Source organism: Bison bison, unplaced genomic scaffold (genome assembly GCF_000754665.1).
Source record: "Bison bison bison isolate TAMUID 2011002044 unplaced genomic scaffold, Bison_UMD1.0 scf7180017864500, whole genome shotgun sequence".
In the NCBI taxonomy this organism is placed as follows: Eukaryota; Metazoa; Chordata; class Mammalia; order Artiodactyla; family Bovidae; genus Bison; species Bison bison.
This window is the reverse complement of record NW_011495059.1, coordinates 7,017,674-7,035,913: the sequence shown is the minus strand read 5'-3', so window position 1 is coordinate 7,035,913 and position 18,240 is coordinate 7,017,674. Positions and strand designations below refer to the sequence as shown.

At 49.1% G+C, this 18,240-nt stretch overlaps 1 protein-coding gene across 1 annotated transcript in view; it reads right to left on the bottom strand.

The window, feature by feature from the left end:
- Nucleotides 1-18,240, bottom strand: part of SOGA1 (suppressor of glucose, autophagy associated 1) — a 69,092-nt gene that overhangs the window by 5,094 nt on the left and 45,758 nt on the right. Inside the window, exons 6-14 of the mRNA XM_010829245.1 lie at nucleotides 17,923-18,069; nucleotides 16,429-16,554; nucleotides 14,994-15,224; nucleotides 7,454-7,558; nucleotides 6,317-6,484; nucleotides 4,513-4,764; nucleotides 3,404-3,475; nucleotides 2,396-2,466; nucleotides 2-680 (exon numbers count right to left, since the gene is read on the bottom strand). Of these exons, the coding sequence (XP_010827547.1) occupies nucleotides 2-680; nucleotides 2,396-2,466; nucleotides 3,404-3,475; nucleotides 4,513-4,764; nucleotides 6,317-6,484; nucleotides 7,454-7,558; nucleotides 14,994-15,224; nucleotides 16,429-16,554; nucleotides 17,923-18,069 (1,851 nt within the window). The remainder of the gene's footprint in view (nucleotide 1; nucleotides 681-2,395; nucleotides 2,467-3,403; nucleotides 3,476-4,512; nucleotides 4,765-6,316; nucleotides 6,485-7,453; nucleotides 7,559-14,993; nucleotides 15,225-16,428; nucleotides 16,555-17,922; nucleotides 18,070-18,240) is intronic.

Sequence of the window (18,240 nt, the reverse complement as noted above, 5' to 3'; positions counted from 1 at the left end):
CGCTGACCGTGCGGATGGTCTGCGTGCCCACACTGGCCACGCCTACCGTCTGGCTGGACGTGCTCTTCACCTTCCGCTCCAGCGAGCCCGAGCGCATGGCCTGGCGCACGCAGTTGGTGATCTCCTTCATGTCGTCGCTCATGTTCCCCGACATCTCAAAGTCATGTAGGGCTGCAGGGAAGCCAGGCCCTGCTGCCGAGGGGCCGCCCCCAGAGCCCCCGTCCAGGCGCTGCCGGGAGAAGTTGCAGAGCCAGCGGCTGTAGGAGCTCTCGGCCAACCCGTCCGCCTCGGCCGACTCTTTGGGCTTGGCTGTGGTGAAGAGGAAGCCCGGCTCGATGATGATCTTCCCCTCCCTGTCATGGACCACCGGGACGCCCAGGCGCCGGGCCACCGGGGGGCTGTAGTACACGCGGATGCCCGTCTTGTCGGGTGCTGTGTAGCTGCGTTGCATCTGCCTCCCCGCCGGCTCCGGGCAGCCCAGGGCACCCAGGCGGTTGCAGTCACGGGGCGAGAGCCCTGGCTGTTCGGGGGCACCCTTCTCAGGGTCCACTGGCTGGGCGCCCACGAAGGCAAAGGCAGGGCTGTTGGGCAGCTTTTTGCCCCGGGAGGCTTCCCCGGCGAGGTACGGGGAACAGTCCAGCAAACTCTCAAACTCCGACATGGAGGAAACAGATTTGGTCCTGGGGAAGAGCAGAGAGAATGGCTGAGCTAGTGGAAGATGCCTTATACAGAGCAAGCACTCTGGTCTTCCTCGCTGGTCCCTGCGCTTCACAGGACCTGGGACCACGGCGGTCCTGCTCACCTCTTGTGAAAGATGCTGTTGGTGCCCTGCCTCTCACTCCCTCCACACGCACACCCACATGTGCAGTACTGCATGGTCTGAGCACCTGCCATTCTCCACCTGAGGGCTTTTTTTCTGTCTGCAGAAGCATACTTGGCCTCCACCCAGTTGTTGTTTAGTTGCTGAAGTCATGTCCAACCCTTTTGTGACCCCATGGACTGTAGCCCACCAGGCTCCTTGGTCCATGGATTTTCCCAGGCAAGCATACTGGAGTGGGTTGCCATTTCCTTCTCCAGATCTTCCAGACTCAGGGATGGAACCCACATATCTTGCATTGCAGGCAGATTCTTTACCACTGTGTGGAAACTAAAAATTTCACATGATGTATAGACATAGCCATCAACAAACCATGGGTGGGGTTTGGTAATTTGATACCAGTCCCCAGGTCCCCGTAGGTGCAAGAACTCACGCTCCACTCTGGCTCCCAGCAATGTTGTGAAATAGCTCCAGCTGCCCACGTGTAACCTGGTTGATAACAGCTCCTTTATAGTGCCTTCCCTTTCCTGTCTCACTTCCAGACTTTTCCTGGAATCCCCTCCAAATGTCCCATTTGCACTCAAATCCTTGCCTGAAGGCTTACTTTTGGGGGAGCCCAATCTAGGACTTCCCAGGTGGCTCAAACAGTAAAGAATCTGCCTGCAATGCAGGAGACCTAGGTTTGATCCCTGGGTTGGGAAGATCCCCTGGAGAAGGGAATGGCAACCCACTCCAGTATTCTTGCCTGGGGAATTCCATGGCCAGAGGAGCCTGGAAGGCTATAGTCCATGTGGTTGCAAAGAGTCAGACACAACTGAGTAACTAACAACAAATAATAACAGGATCTAGGACACCACTTAATCTCTGGCCCAGACCTGGTGTGCGTGCTGTCTGATGACTGTAAGTGCCAGGCATACGTGACAGCACTGCACACGTCAGACCATTCAGTCCTCGGACAAGTCTAGGGGCCAGTTTCTGTTACCCCATAGGTAGAGATGGGAAGTACAGCACCAGGGCACAGAGCTAGAACCTGCAGTGCTGAAATTCAAATCTCACATCACAACTCCAGAGCCACCCTCCTTCCTGGGGCTCACCTGGCTTTGGGCTGCTCACATGGTCCCTGTGGGGTTCTGTTACCCCAACTCTCTTCATGGGTTTCCTAATGGTGGAGACATGGTCTTGAGAGCCCCAGGGGGTTCCCTGGCTATAGCACAGGGCTGGGCCCAGAGGATGATGCTCAGTACTACCAGGAATAGAGGTCCAGTAGGACTCTCCAAACTCCAGAGACAGGAAGAACCCCAAAAGGAGCTAAACAGTTTCTTTCTCAGCTAGGATATGCTGGAGCCCATTTTCCATGACTAGAATAAAAAAAAAAACCTCAGGCTAGCATTGCTATCACCCAAAGTTTTCCAGCTCCTAAGTGGCTGGGGTTCCATAAAAACATATCCCCATGTTCTCTCAGTTCAGTGGAGGAGCAGTGCTGGGCACATGGAGCAAAGAAGAAAGGCAAAGTGGCAGGCCAGACCGCAGGCCGGGGGCGGGGCTGCGGACAGGGCAAGGGGAAGGGGCTGCCAGCACCTCTTTAAGCCGGTTCCCCCAAGCTCAGCTTCAGAAACAGCTTCTTTGTCATGGATCTTTTCACTGCGGGTCTGTCATGGAAGAGAGACAGGAAAGGGTCAGTCTGGCCACAATGTGGGAGCTGGCCCCAGCCCCTCGCCTGAGTCTCCTCCTGTAGAGCAAGAGTATTGTTAGCACCGATCTAAAAGCCCATTGGTCAGTTTCTGGCTATAGTGCATCTAACCCCGCCCCCATAGGTATGTGATGCAAGCTTGGCCAATCCACAGTCCAAGGGAGAACCCAAGAGAGTCTATTTAGAACTTACTGTGAATGTAATGGCAGCAACAAAGCAACCAGTAGCCACTGCTCAGTTGAAGGTGAAAACAGTGACCTGAGGTCTTGTTTGGGGTTTGCCCCACCCTGGTTCCAGAACCAAGACTTGCACCAGTTTTCTGACCCGGCATCACCAGCCCTCTTAAGGCCCTAATGAAATCCTCTCTTACTTCAGTTCCCCAGAATTGGCTTTTGCTGCAACCAAATCTAATTCACCACATCCTCAGGCTGTCATGAGCAAGGGCTTGTATGGTCACTGTTTCTTTACTCAGTGTGTTGTTATATGGACAGTGCCCCTGAGGTTCAGAAGCAAACTTCACTGATTAATCTCCAGAAGCTGGGCTGGGCTAAGGCAGAAAATATGACTTTATTTTACCAGTGAGGCAACTGGGGCCCAAAAAGACAGAGTGACTTGCCCAGGATCACAAAGCTCTTTTGGAGGCCCTGTTTTTGAGAAGAGCATAATTAAAACAGAGAGACACCTAACCTTTCTCCCCAGGCATGGAAGGATGGAGCTGGCAAGGAGGGGACCTTCACAGGTCTTAAGGCGGGAATCATGAAGTAGAGACCTCAGGATTGAGGAGCCCAAGGGGGTTAGGGTATGTGACCTACAGGACAGGATTAGCATCGTCCTGGTCACATTTCCCCCAAGCGAGGGATTTTGCAGTGTAACCAGGAGCCTGTCACCTCTCTCACCTCTTTCCAGCTGTTGTCCTGCTTCTCCAGATCTGAGTGCTTTAGGACCCAGGGGTCAGAAGCTTTCTGCAGCTGAACAAGAATAAAGAAGGTGGTCACTCACAGGCAAAGCTGGGGAGCCAGGCCCTGTTTTGTGCAGTTGCATTCCCCAGGCTCCACTCTGCAGCCCAGATGACCCAGGTCATGGGCTCGGAGCCACCTTCCAAATGGACAGCAGCCCTGAGCCAACAAAGTGGGTTTGGCAAATGATCATAAAACCAACCATTTATAGGCATCCTTATAAGTGTCATTATCTCAAATACAGTAATAGTTGTTATTACTATGTTAATTCACGCTGCAGTTCCTGGAACAGCTATGTCAGCCAGGCAGCAGCTGAATGACATTAAAGTGGTGTCTCCACACTAGGTATGCTAAGCAGCAATTAAACTGAATGGCATGGCTCTGCACTCTGTTGTGAACAGCTCTCTATGAAACAGGCAAAATGTAAATAATATATATATATATTATGATTCAATTAATGATAAAAAAAAAATCTGAATGTAAATTTAAACAGCAAGAAAGGGACGGAGTATGCTTTTGCAGTATTTGAGTCTTATATAAAGTCCTGATTTATACAACTGAAATAATAAACAAAGGAAAAAGTCACAGAGCTTGATAAGCGAGGCGCATGTTAACTGTACTGAGGCTACAGTCAATGACTGTTTTTCCTATTTACCTCTTTTGGTCAGAGAACTCTAATTTTCATGAGGAACCAGCCTTGGTTCTTCCCTCTTGGTTCAAGGGTTTTGGTAGGCTCTAGATATGGACATATGACTCATACCTGGCTGATCAGAGCCGTGGAGAAAAACAAAACTTTCTTCCCATTGCAAATGCTAAGCTGTGAGGATGTGAACACAAAAGTCAAAGAGGCCACATTGGAGGACAGCTTGCTTTGGAATAAAACACATGGAAAGCAAGCCTATGAGACCAGCAGGAAGGAAGACCTGGTCCTTACCGCGGTCTCTGAGCACACGGATCCAGCAGTACCTGAAGGAGTCTTCCCTCTGGTCTGTGCCCACAGCAACTCCCCACTTGTGGCTTAAGGCGGCTGGGGCTGGGACAGGCCTCACCTGGCTCAGGCGATTCTGCAGCTCCTTTAGCTGCTGCTCCACCTGCTGCTTCTCACCCTGAAGCCGCTCCACCAGCTGCAGCTTCTCCTGGGCCCAGTTGTGCTCACTGATCTGCAGCTGCCGCGTCAGCTCCATGACCGCGCTGTAGGACTCGGCCAGGAGGTGCTGCTGCTCCTCCCGCTCCCTCTGCAAGGCTGCCTTCCAGTCAGGCCCTGTCCGATCCCCAGCCCCCTTCCCAGCCTTCAGCTCCATCTGGGGAAGGAAGAGCAAACTGGGTAGCTGGCACTGGGCGGCCCCTTGCCATCCCCTCCCATGATCTTCCCTCCAAGGCACCAGCAGAGGGTAGGCAAAGGGAGGAGGGTCCTCTCCTCGGAGGACCCCCTCACCCAGGAGCCGTCGCTGACCCCTTCAGTTAGAACTAGTCTCTTCTCACAATCAAAGCTTGTGTGGCACAGTTTCTACACACCAAGCTCGGTGCTAAGGGCTTTTCAGGCATTATGTGTATCCTCAAGAAAACTCAGCAAGATAACTACCATTTTTGATATTTTTACCAAGGGGGAAGAGGTTCAGAGAGGTTACTCTTCCCAGGTGACATAGCTACACAATGGCAGAAGTTCCTAGTTATTGCTTCTCAGGATATTTCATCAACACTTACCAGGGTTTACAGTTAGTGGGAGATATGCACAGTCTAAACATAAAAAAAACGTGTGCAGGAATCACTCAAGAGTAATGGCTTTCCTGGTCCCAAGCTCGGGAGAGGGGGGAGCAGGAGGTAAAGACGCCATCTGAAGAATCAAGGCACCCCACACCCCAGGCTGTGGTCAGATTCCCATGGGGGAGGGGCCGCTGCAATGGCTGGGGTTTCGGGGCAGTATGAACAGTGGACACTGGAAAGTGCAGATGGGAAGGGAGCTGTGAGATCTGCAGGGAAGGTTGAGAGGACAGAATGGTGACACCGGGAAGCCAGAAGTTTGAGAATTGGGAAGAAGAGGGGATCACGGTCATGAGAAGCCAGGAGGGCAAAGGTTTGGGGACTGAGGATCAGGTCTGCTGCTTACTAGCTGGGTGATCTTGGAGAAGAAACTGAACTCCTCTGTGCCTGTCTTGTCACTTGCCCAACAAAGATAGTACCCACCTCCAAGGGGCCCGTGACGCCTGGGAAGGCAGCCTGAAGCAGGGGCAGTGGGGAGGAAGCTGGGCCGTGCAGGCAGGATGGGGCTGGTAAGAGCACTCTGAGTGGGAGGAAGCCACCCTCACGCTTCTCAGACCACAGTAGAGGGCAGCTAACTTGCTGCCAGGTGCACACAGCAGAGACTAAATACCCAGGGCTCCTGGTTAAGGGTTCTTTGATAATTTGGCTTGTAGAGAGGGGAGTCCCCCACTTTGAGTGGACGGAGCAAAACAGGGCCAGGTAGCAGAGAGTTAAGGGGACTTTACAAGGACAGCAAGCCACAGAAGTCTGGGTGTGAGGATGAAGATGCCGTCAGGTGCAGACAGGCATTTAAGTGTTCTGGCCTCACCTGTGAGCCTGTGGTGTGGGAAAGGTGCCCATGATGCCCCCAGGCTCCTTTGCCAACCCCTCACCTGCCTTTCCTAGCCCAGAGACCCCCAGCCTCCACTGCTTCTGGTATCCTTGCTGTGTGATCTAGTCAAGGCTCTTGCCTTCTCTGGGCCACAAAGTAAGTAAAGTGATTCCTATGCTTCTAGGAGCATGGCTTGCCATCCTGTTTCCCAGTCTGACAGCTGAGACCTTGGGAGAGACAGGAACGAGGAGAGGGATGTCTCTGACTGGTGAGACACTCACCAGGGCAGTATGGCTCTTGAGCTCCACCCGCTCTGTTTCCCAGGTGGCCTTGGCCTTGGCAAACTGTTGCTGAAGCTCAGTCAGACCTCGGCGTTCATCCCGGAGCAGCCAGCATAGCTCCTTCAGCGTCACCTTCATGTCGGCCAGTGTCTTGATGTACTCGTTGGGCTGCAGATGGGGGCAAGGTCTCAGTCAGGAACTTTCAGAGCGGCAAGGAGGGGAGGCTGGACTGGGAACTCATCCAGAGTTCAGTCTGGGACTCTACCAGGCCTCAGATCATCTGCTGCTCTGGATCATCTCTTCATAAAACAGGCATAACAAGCCCAGCCCAGGCCCCCTCCAAGGCTGACACATGCCCCAGCTTCACATAAACACAAAATTCTGTAGTTACACAAATCATTCAGCCTAAAGCTGAGCTGGACCCTGGCTTCTCTGAGGCCCTGCAGCATCTAGGCCTGGGTCTTTCTCCCTGCATTCTCTGACCCACCAGGGGCCAGATGAGCATCTGAACCCTGGAGTCTACCTGACTATCTGACTTGGCCTAATCTTCTCTCCTGGGCACATGACCTGTTTCCCACCTATAACCCAGCTTAGTGTGGGTACCCCTGGGAGCCTGATCCCACTGCTCCACTACCCCCTGCCTTGATCTGAAAGTTCCTGATCCTAGGCCACAAGGCCTTTCTTCATACAACTCACTCCAGCCTGCTGTCCTTGACCCCACTACGAGCATCCCAAGCTGCAGCCAGTCTCAGAATACCTCGCCGCACCTCTGCATACACAGTTCTTTTGGCACAGAATGGCCTTTTCCTCATTCTTTATTAGGCAAGCTCCTATTCATCTTTCAAAACCTACCACCTAAAACCCCTTCTCTGTAATACCATCCCCTACGCGCTGAACAGAATTAACTGCTGTCTTACCTGTGACCCCACAATCCATCATCTGACTCTCTATCACTGCCCTGGAATGACTTACGTACCGCACAGTACTGAGCATCTGGGGCCAGTGACCAGGCAATGACCCTCTGGAGCTCTAGTCCCTGGTGGAGGACTGCCATCAGAGAAAGCAGCAAGACATGATCACTAAACAGACAGAGGAACAGACAGACAGGACAGGACTGGAAATGGGCTGAGAATTCACCGTGTTCTGGGTCCAGCTGTCCCCTGCGCAAGTCTTGTTATCAGAATGCTGGGCATTCAGTTCCTCTTCCTCCATTAGCAGGTACAGCTCCTTCATGCTATTTACCTATTTTTTAAAAAACACACTGATCAGGGGGTGGCAGAGCATCATGCCTGAGGGTCTAACCTTCGGGTGGAGAGGATACAGACTAGTGACTCAGATAAAAAGGGGGCTGAAGAGACAGGCAGGAAGCAAGTATGAGGATTTATGGACCAAAGGCACCCCAGCTAGGCACTGATTTCCCAAAATTTAACTTTTACTCCTAAGCATCGTCCAGGCCAAGGAGAATAGCTAGAGAGTCAGGTCCTTCTGGCCCTCTCCCCTACCCCACAACCATCTCTTCTGCCCCAAGGACCATGAGACATGCCTGAGAACTACTCAGAAATAGCTCTGTTGTCAAAGGAGGCACAGTGATTGGATTAAAAGGTCCACAAGGCGCCCTCTTAACCATAGATAAGGGCAACCAGAGGTTTGGGTAGACAGACGGGGCCCTTCCTGGGGGCAGGGGTTGCTATTAATTGATTCTGGACAGGAGTCCAGAGTCAGTCCAGGAGACGAGGGCTAGTTCAAGAAGGGAGAGAAGGAGAAGAAGAGGGTGTTTATTTACTGTTCATTAATTCATTCATTTGACAATTTTTTTTTTTTAGCTGTGCCCGGCAGCATGTGGGATCTTAGTTCCCTGATCCAGGATCAAACCTGTGCCCCCTGTATTGACAGCATAAAGTTTTAACCACTGGACCACCAAGGAAGTCCCTTATTTGACAGATATTTATTGAATATCTGCCACGCACCAGGTCCTTGTTCAAAACTGGGGATATGTCAGTGGGCAAGACAAAAAACCCGGGTCCCCTTGAGCCTCCATTCCAGTAGCAATAAAACAAACAGATATGTGAAACACATGAAATGTCATTAAGTATATGAAATGTTCCATAATAATACGTGCTATGAAGAAGAGGAGAACCATGAAAGGAGCCAGGATGTGCTCCACTGGGTGGTCAAGGAAGGCCTCAGGGAGGAGGTAGTATTTGGGCAAAGTTCTGAAGGAAGTAAAAGAATAAGTCACGTGAAGACCTGTGGGTTGAGAATTCCCGGGAACGACCACAGCAAATGCAAAGGCCCTGAGGTGGGAACATGTCTGTCTGAGGAAGAGCAAGAGAGCCAGGAAGTGAGAGGTACGGGGACCGAGGCGGGTTGACCGGGTGTTGTAGGGACTTCCACTTCTACTCTGGGTGACGTGGGAGCCAGAGGAGGGCTGTGCTAAGGAGTGACACTGACCTGACTTCCAATTTTGTGAGATCACTCTGGCTGCTGTGTTGGGATACTTTATAGGACAGAAACAGAGCTCCACAGCACCAGGGGGGCACCATCCACGTGGAGTACACGCAGCCCGGTACCTGCCTGTTTCGAATAGAAGATGCGAGGTGGAAGGGCGCTAGGGCAACAACAGGAAGACCAGTCAGGAGGCTGCAGTGATAATCCAAGCAAGAAGTGATGATGGTTCAGATAGGAGGCTGCAGTGATAATCCAAGCAAGAAGTGATGATGGTTCAGATAGGAGGCTGCAGTGATAATCCAAGCAAGAAGTGATGATGGTTCAGATGGGGGTGGTGACAGGGCTGGGCAGTGCAGCTGGGGCAGATTCTGTAGATTCTAGATAGATTCACAATGTGCAGGAAAGGCCATGGAAGCCAAGTGCCTGGACAAGCTTTCCAAGGCAGTAGGCAAAGGTCAAAAGGAGAGATGCGGCCTGAGGGCTACAAACCCTGGCAACTGTGACCTTAAGGGGTCAGTTCAGGAAGAAAAGGAGGGTCCAGCCAAGGAGACTGAGAAGGAGCAACCAGTGAGGTGGAAAGAAAACCAACAGAATATGGTGTCCTAAAAACCAAATGAAGACGTTTCCAGGGTCAGGGCAGGCACTGGGAAGTATGTGCGGGTAGAAGGGCCTATGTGAGAAAACACGCAGTTCCATCCTTGGTCACCAGTATCTAAACATACAAACTTAAACAAATGTATTTATTTGTTCATTTTATTTTGGCCACGCCGAGTCTTTGTTGCTGCATGTTCTCTAGTGGCAGTGAGCAGGGGCTACTCTCTGGTGGCGGTGCCTGGGTTTCTCGCTGCAGTGGCTTCTCTTGTCGAGGAGCCTAGGCTCCAGGGTGTGAGAGCTGCAGTAGTTGTGGCGCACAGGCTTAGCTGCCCCGTGGCACGTGGAATCTTCCTGGACCAGGGATCCCATGTCCTCTGCACTGGCAGGTGGATTCTTAACCACCGGATCACCAGGGCAGTCCAACATGCAGACTTTATTATCTGGATACACAGGTGCCCAATTCTTTCTCTGAAATTCTCTGAGGCCAGGTGTGCTTGGAATTCAGAATTAATCGGGATTTAGAAAGATAATACGGTACCCACACTGTATATTATATAACAGCCCCGTCTGGAGTGACACCCTGTGCTCACCAACACCAGTATTTCCCCTTCAAACATGTGAATACTAATGAAATGGGATAAATAAAGGTTTTGCTGCCAAATGAATATCAGGTCAACTTTTTCCATCTGAGTTAGACTCAACAAAACGGTTCTCAGAATTTCTGGATTTCCGAACTGAGGACAAGGAATCAAAGATCTTTATCTGTAGTAAAATGGGGACAGTACTTGTTTCCAAACCATAGGGTATGTGTAAAAGTGAAATGCAATTATCCACTGAGAGCATTTGACACAGCGCCCAGGACACTGTAAATACTCAGTATATGAGGGTTTATCATTCACATGAAGTGAAGTCGCTCAGTCGTGTCCGACTCTTTGCGACCCCATGGACTGCAGCCTACCAGGCTCCTCTGTCCATGGGATTTTCCAGGCAGTAGTACTGGAGTGGATTGCCATTTCCTTCTCCAGGGGATCTTCCTGACCCAGGGATTGAACCCGGGTCTCCCATATTGTAGACACACGCTTTACCGTCTGAGCCACCAGGGAAGTCATAACAGAGTTTCAATTCTGCATACGTGGACATATATGTTTCTTTAAAGTATGAATATGCATCGTTTGTTACTTGTACGCCTGGGCCCTGGGCCCATGCATCTGAGTGTGTGTGCACTCAGTTGTATCCAACTCTTTGCAACCCCAGGCGCTGTAGCTCGTCAGGCTCCTCTGTCCATGGGATTCTCCAGCCAAGAAGACTGGAGTGGGTTGCCATTTCCTTCTCCAGGGGATCTTCCTGACCCAGGGATTGAACCCGGGTCTCCCATATTGTAGACACACGCTTTACCGTCTGAGCCACCAGGGAAGTCATAACAGAGTTTCAATTCTGCATACGTGGACATATATGTTTCTTTAAAGTATGAATATGCATCGTTTGTTACTTGTACGCCTGGGCCCTGGGCCCATGCATCTGAGTGTGTGTGCACTCAGTTGTATCCAACTCTTTGCAACCCCAGGCGCTGTAGCTCGTCAGGCTCCTCTGTCCATGGGATTCTCCAGCCAAGAAGACTGGAGTGGGTTGCCATTTCTTTCTCCAGGGGATCTTCCCAATCCAGGGATGGAACCCGAGTTTCTTGCATCTCCTGCGTTGGCAGATGGATTCTTCACGAACTGAGCTACCTGAGAAGCCCCTTATTTATATAGTTGTATGTATGCTATTATGCATTTGTGTATATATATTTTTATACACTGGGCTTTATATCATATTTTATATGTGTGTATATATACATATATTTTACAATATGGGTGGTTATGTTTATTTCTTATTAATTATGTCTATTTCTAGCCATTCCCATCTAGGGGATCTTCCTGACCCAAGGATTGAACTCGGGTCTCCTGCATTACAAGCAGATTCTTTACTCTCTGAGCCACCACGGAAGCCCCTACACTTATTTATTTATTTATGTCTATTTCAGTAAGTATGTATGTTTCTATTTATTATAGGTATATATATCATTTCATTTTCTATGCTTATACCTTATTTTTCTCCTAAAGTAAGTTTCTGTTTCTCTCTGTTATCCCAGTACATTGGAATGGCTACAAAGATTTTCATCAAATACAGAGAATTTGCTTGCAACAAACTAATTTAAAATACAGGCTATATGGCCTGTAGACAATTCTGGGGGCAAAACATCTTCCCTAGCTGCCAAAACTGGGCTTCAGCTATGGAAAACAGTGTAGAGGTTTCCCCCAAATTTTTAAATAGAACTCCTATATGATCTAGCAATCCCACTTATGGGTATATATCCAAAGGAAATGAAATTTGGATCTCTGTGTGTTCACTGTGGCATTATTCACAATAGCCAAGATATAGAGACAACCTAAGTGTCTGTCTATGAAAGAAAGAGTAAAGCAAATGTGACATATGCACACAAGGAAATATTACTCAGTCTTATAAAAGAAGGAAATCCTACTATTTGTGATAATGTGGATGAACCTGGAAGACATTATGCTAAGCAAAATCAGCTAGAGACAGAAACACAAATACTACAAGATCTCACTTATATACGGAATCTGACAAACTCATATAAGCAGAGAGCAGAGTGGTGGTTGCCAGGGGCAGGCACAGAGAGGGATAAAGAGTTCATGAGTAAGAGTTTCAATTTTGTAAGATAGCTGGAGAGGGTGTGGAGAAAAGGGAACCCTCTTACACTGTTGGTGGGAATGCAAACTAGTACAGCCACTATGGAGAACAGTGTGGAGATTCCTTAAAAAACTGGAAATAGAACTGCCTTATGACCCAGCAATCCCACTGCTGGGCATACACACTGAGGAAACCAGAATTGAAAGAGACACGTGTACCCCAATGTTCATCGCAGCACTGTTTATAATAGCCAGGACATGGAAGCAACCTAGATGTTCATCCGCAGATGAATGGATAAGAAAGCTGTGGTACATATACACAATGGAGTATTACTCAGCCATTAAAAAGAATACATTTGAATCAGTTCTAATGAGGTGGATGAAACTGAAGCCTATTATACAGAGTGAAGTAAGCCAGAAAGAAAAACACCAATATAGTATACTAAGGCATATATATGGAATTTAGAAAGATGGTAACAATAACCCTGTATATGAGACAGCAAAAGAGACACTGATGTATAGAACAGTCTTTTGGACTCTGTGGGAGAGGGAGAGGGTGGGATGATTTGGGAGAATGGCATTGAAACATGTATAATATCATATATGAAACGAGTCGCCAGTCCAGGTTCGATGCACGATAATGGATGCTTGGGGCTGGTGCACTGGGATGACCCAGAGGGATGGTATGGGGAGGGAGGAAGGTTCAGGATGGGGAACACGTGTATACCTGTGGCGGATTCATGTTGATGTATGTCAAAACCAATACAATATTGTAAAGCTAAAAAATAAAATAGAATTTAAAAAAAAATGAAAAGGAAAGAAAAAAAAATTTGTAAGATAGAGTTCTGGATGGTGGTGATGGTTGCACAAGAATGTGAATTAATGCCACTGAATTGTAAACTTAAAAATGGTTAAAATTTATGTTATATATATTTTACTATAATTAAAAAAATAAATTAAAAAAATTATTTAAAAAAACAAACCACACTGGGCTCCATCCAGAGGCTTGTGTGGGACTTCCAAACAGGAGGGGTGGTCCTAAAGCAGACAGTGGTTTCAAATAGTAGTACCCAGGGGTGGGAGGGAGGCTCAAGAGGGAGAGGGCATGTGTATACTTATGCAGGATTCATGATGTTGTAAAACAGAAATTAATACAATATGGTAAAGCAATTATATTCCAATAAATAAATACATGGATAAGATTAAAAAAAAAAAAGTAGTAGCCTGGTGTCACAAAGAGTCATGCTCAAGGAGCAGCCATGCTGGGCTTTCAGGGTGCTTCTCATAGGGGCACCTTTGGGTCAGACATTCCTGGACAAGGGCAGCAGGGAGCATGTCCACTGAAACTGGTCAGCAACTCTCTCTCGAGGCCCTTCAGGAGTAAGTGGGTGGCCTGTGAGAAGAATCATGAGCTCTGCTGGGGGTAGGGGAGGGAATGCTTGCTACAGATTCAGGTCTAACCACCATCCCCTGCTATCGGGACATTTAGGCTACTCTAGGGGATCCCAGAGAGGGGAACACTGGGGTGGCCACTAGTCTCCATTGACTGTGGAATGAGTAGCTTGAATGAGAAGGGCAAAGCCTGGTCTGTACTCAAAAGGCCAGGTGAGCAGTGCCAACTCAGGTGGATGTGGCAGGTATGACATCCTTACCTGTCCCCTCCTCCCAGTAATGTGAGCGCGCTGGCTGACTGTGACAGGAGGATGAGGATCTGAGGTCAAGGATCTGAGGTCAACCTGTAGCCGTCACAGGCTGAGGGACCAATGGGCCACGTGAGTCCTTCCCAACCTTCACACATTCCCAAAGCCCCACTTGTCCTATTTCCTGCCACACCCAAATACTACCTGGACTATCACTGATGCTTTTAAGTCAACCTACTCCTTCTAGTTAAAGAAATAAATGTAAAAAAGAAAGGTGAGGGACTCCTCTGTTGGTCCAGTGACTAAGACTTCAAGCTCTCGATGCAGGGGGCCCAGGTTCGAGCCCTGGTCAGGGAATTAGATCCCACATGTTGCAACTAAAGATACTGCATGCCGCAAGTAAGACTTGGCTCAGCCAAATAAATAAATATTTTTTAAATAAAATTAAAAAGGAAGTTGATATTATTACTAAAAATGGGGAGTCACTGTCCATTACCATTGTCAAAGATAACATTAAAAATAAATTAGGGGCTTCCCTGTTATCTCAGTAGTAAAGAATCTGCCTGTCAATGCAGGAGACATGGGTTCGATCCCTGATCTGGGAGGATTCTGTATGCCTATTAAGCAAAAGCCGGACACAAAAGACTAGACGTCTTTATATGAAGTTTTAGAACAGGCGAAATTAATCCATGGTGTTTATGAAGCCAGAACAGTGCTGACTGCTGGGATGGGCATATCACCTGGGGAACTGGGGAATGTTCTGGCACTGAAAATGTGCTCATTATAATCTGGGGGATGCTATACTGTGTATCTATGGGGTGTATACTATAAAACTTCATCAGCTGTACACGTAACATGTGTGCATTTTACTGTATATAAATTACACCTTAAAAGATTAAAAAAACATTAATATGTATCATATTTGCATATAATGCAAAAGCAACAAAACTAGATCATTAAATTCACCCAGATACGGTTGCCAGCTGAAGACTCAGGCTTGTTAAAGAGGGAAACCAAGGAATACCAGAGAGGTGGTAAAGACCTTCTGGCCCCCAAGGAGACTTCCTCCTGGCGAGTCTGGGACCAAGTCTTCACCACCTTATCCCCAGCACCTGCCACAGCACTCAGTGAAGAGCTGGCTCTCAACAAACTGATGCAAATGAGTGAACGAATGCTGGGATGGAAGCTGCAAGATGATGGCTCAGATCTGAGCCCCAGGGTTGTGTTGACCCAGCTGGGTGCCCCTTCCCCTCCTCTCTCTTCCACCCCATTCCCACCCCAGTCCCAGTCCCAGGGGAACCATACCTCAAGGAAGTCATCCCCCTCGCTGGGCAAAACCTTGCCCTGCCGCCAGCGCTTGAGGAACCACCTGAGCTTCATGAAGAGCAGGAGGAAGTTGTGCTTGAACTGCTGGGACTCCTGCACTAACATGTTCTTCTCCTGGCTCCAGAATTTCTGCTCCAGCCTCCGCTGTAGGCTCAGACTCTGGAGCTCAAACTCGCGCCGTAGGAGCGCCCTCTGCTGGTCCTCCTTCAGCTGCAAGAGGGACCAAAGCGTGAGCCACCCCAGCTGTCTTGGGGACCCCGATTCTTCCCATTCCAGGCCTCAGATAAAGGCAGAAATTATATGTGGTGCCTAGTGGTGACCCTGCTGGGGATTCTATCACTAGCAGTTCATTCTGTTGAAACAAACACCTCCCTCTGCCACTCCAGGGAAAGGAAACTCATAAAAACAGCAGCAATCACAGTAGAAACACTGGGATCTGAACCCGCTCTGTCTCATTATAAAAACACTGGCTTTATCTAATGAGCCCAGGTGGGCTTCCCTGGTGGCTCAGATGGTAAAGAATCTGCCTGCAGTGCAGAAGACCCAGGTTCAATGCCTGGGTCAGGAAGATCCCCTGGACAAGGGAATGACTACCCACTCCAGTATTCTTGCCTGGAGAATCCCATGGACAGAGGAGCCTGGCAGGCTACAGTCCATGGGTGGCAAAGAGTCGGAAAAGATTGAGCGACTAACACTTTCACTTTTTCACAATGAGCTCGTACCAGGCACCAGTGTTTCACGTGGACTCTCACATTTAATGAGACACCTGGGAGGGTGAGTGATGATGGCAGGGAGGGGTGACCCAACATGCAAAACAAAGGCCATGCTTGGGGTGAGGAAGGCTGACATGAATACCCTAGGAAGCAACGAGGTATCATGGCTCAGAGGGAGCCGATAACCTGGATTAGAATCCCAGCTCCACCTCGCCCTGCAAGTGGAGTCCTGGACAAAGCACTTCAGCCCTCTGGGCATCAGTTTTTCCAGGTGTAAAAGGGGGACACCTCACAGGGGAAAACATGAGGATTAAAGGACATGATGTGTGGAAAGTGCATTGCAATCCTGACATAGAGTAAGGGCTTCATAAATGATTTCTACTAGCAGAACTACCATTTTGATTACCAGCTAGGGCTATGGACTTTCTAATGCAGAACTTCAGCTCTGAGCGGGGCAATACTTCATAGATGGGACACAGAGGCCCCAAAAGGAGACAGGATGGGCCTCAGGTCACACAGTCCATGACAAGCCCGGGATTCCAGCCCAGCACAGTTAATGCATAAGTACCAGTGCAGCACGCGTGCAAAGACACAGGTTGCCCCTCACATGCTTGCCTCTGAAAACCCAAGGACCGCCAGGGTCTCCGCCCTCAGTTCAGGGAAGAGAGGCTGCAGGAGGTGCGGGATAGGACCCCACCCACCTGCACCACTTTCTGATTGAAGCTTTCGGCCTCCTCCTTCCGGAGCTGCCGCTCCTGGGAGAGCTGCTCTTGCAGGCCCCGGAGGCTGTCGTGGGCCTCGGCCAGCACCAGCTGCAGCTCCTTGATCTGGGGTCGAGATGAGGGACACAGATGAGGAGCAGGAAGAGAGCAGAAGGGCAGAAACTGCAGTCAAAGGATGATGGTCAGAGGGGATCGAGACAGCAGGAAGTCAGACCCAAGCTATCCTTCACGTATACTCCAGGCATGACGGCAGGTCCCTACTTCAGTGGGTTGTCATGAAGATGAAATGAAACAGTGCACATCAAATCTAGCTATTATTAGAATTTTAACTTGATACTTTCTGGTGAAAATTTATTTGAGGAAAATGATATACTATGAAAACTAAGTGAATTCACAAAAATGTTCATCTCATTGTTTATAACTGTAATAATTTACAAACAGCTTAGGTAAGTCAGGGATCAAACATATGTGTTTAATGGGTCTATACTTATGTAAAAATCCATTCAACTGTACACTTAAGGATAGTGCCCTTGGTAATTCCCTGGTGGTCCAGTGGTTAGGACAACGTGCTTTCACCGCCGAATGCGCAGGTCAGGGAACTAAGATCCCACAAGCTGAGAGGTGTGGCCAAAAAACCAAAAAGGACAGTGCCCTTTACTATATGTATATTTTTACGCTATATTTCAATAACAAGTTAAACAAACTAAACATTCACGGTAGTTAACTATGTGTTAATCTTGTGATCTTGATTTTCTTTTTCCATCCTTATGCTATGCTATTTAGGGATTCTAATTATTTGCTGTTTATAATATAAGAAACTCCTATGAAAAAGACAATAAAACTCTACATTTTCAGGAGAAATTCTGTTTATAAGGATTTGGAGCTAAACAGGCAAAACAAATCTATCTGGTTAGAAGTCAGGATGTGACTAAATGGGGACTAGAAGGGAAGCTTCCAGGGACAGGTCATGGGTTATTCATTGATCTGCTTGCTGATTACACAGCAGTGTGCAGCTTATTAAAATTACTTGAGGACTTTCCAGGTGGTCCCGAGGTTAAGACTCTGCACTCTCAATGCAGAGGGCCCCGGGTTCTGAGGTCCGTAGCCTAGACTTTGTGCTCTGCAACGAGAGAAGCCACCGCAAGACGTCTGCGCACGGCAAGGAAGAGTAGCCCCTGCCTGCTGCAACAAGAGAAAGCCGGCAGCAACGAAGATCCAGCGCAGCCAAAAATAAATTAAAAAAAAAAAACTTCCTCAGATGAGTTTATAAACTTCCTGTCATCAGGTCCTGAGAATGGCCCAAACTTCCTTGTTTCTCATCCAGCCCTTGTTGCCAGGAAGCTTGCAACCAAAGGAAACACTCAGAATCCATACCAACACCGGCTAAGATTCTCCACAGGTCACTCTGTTCTTGAGTCACCTCAGCCACTCTCCTCCTACCCCTCGCCCCTTCTTGTGTGGGCCCAGGCCCACCTCAGAGGCGTAGGAATCATTGTCCTCAGCTCGGTAAGGCCTGAAGCTCCGGCTAGGGTCGGACTTGGAGTCCAAGTCGCTGGTGTGGAAGGCCTCTCGTATCCTGGGCTCCCATTCTGGCAGGTCCCTGAGGTCAGGAGGCTGCACCTAGAGGCACAAGCAGAGGAAACTAAAGGTGACCCCAAGAGGGGCATGTGGGGGGCCAGAAACAGCGCCCACTCCAGGCCCCCGGCTCTGTGGGAGCCTCTGACCGGGCACCTGAGGGCAGGGACCTAAGTGGACTCACCTCCGGTGGTTGGCGCACTGCAACTTCTCCAT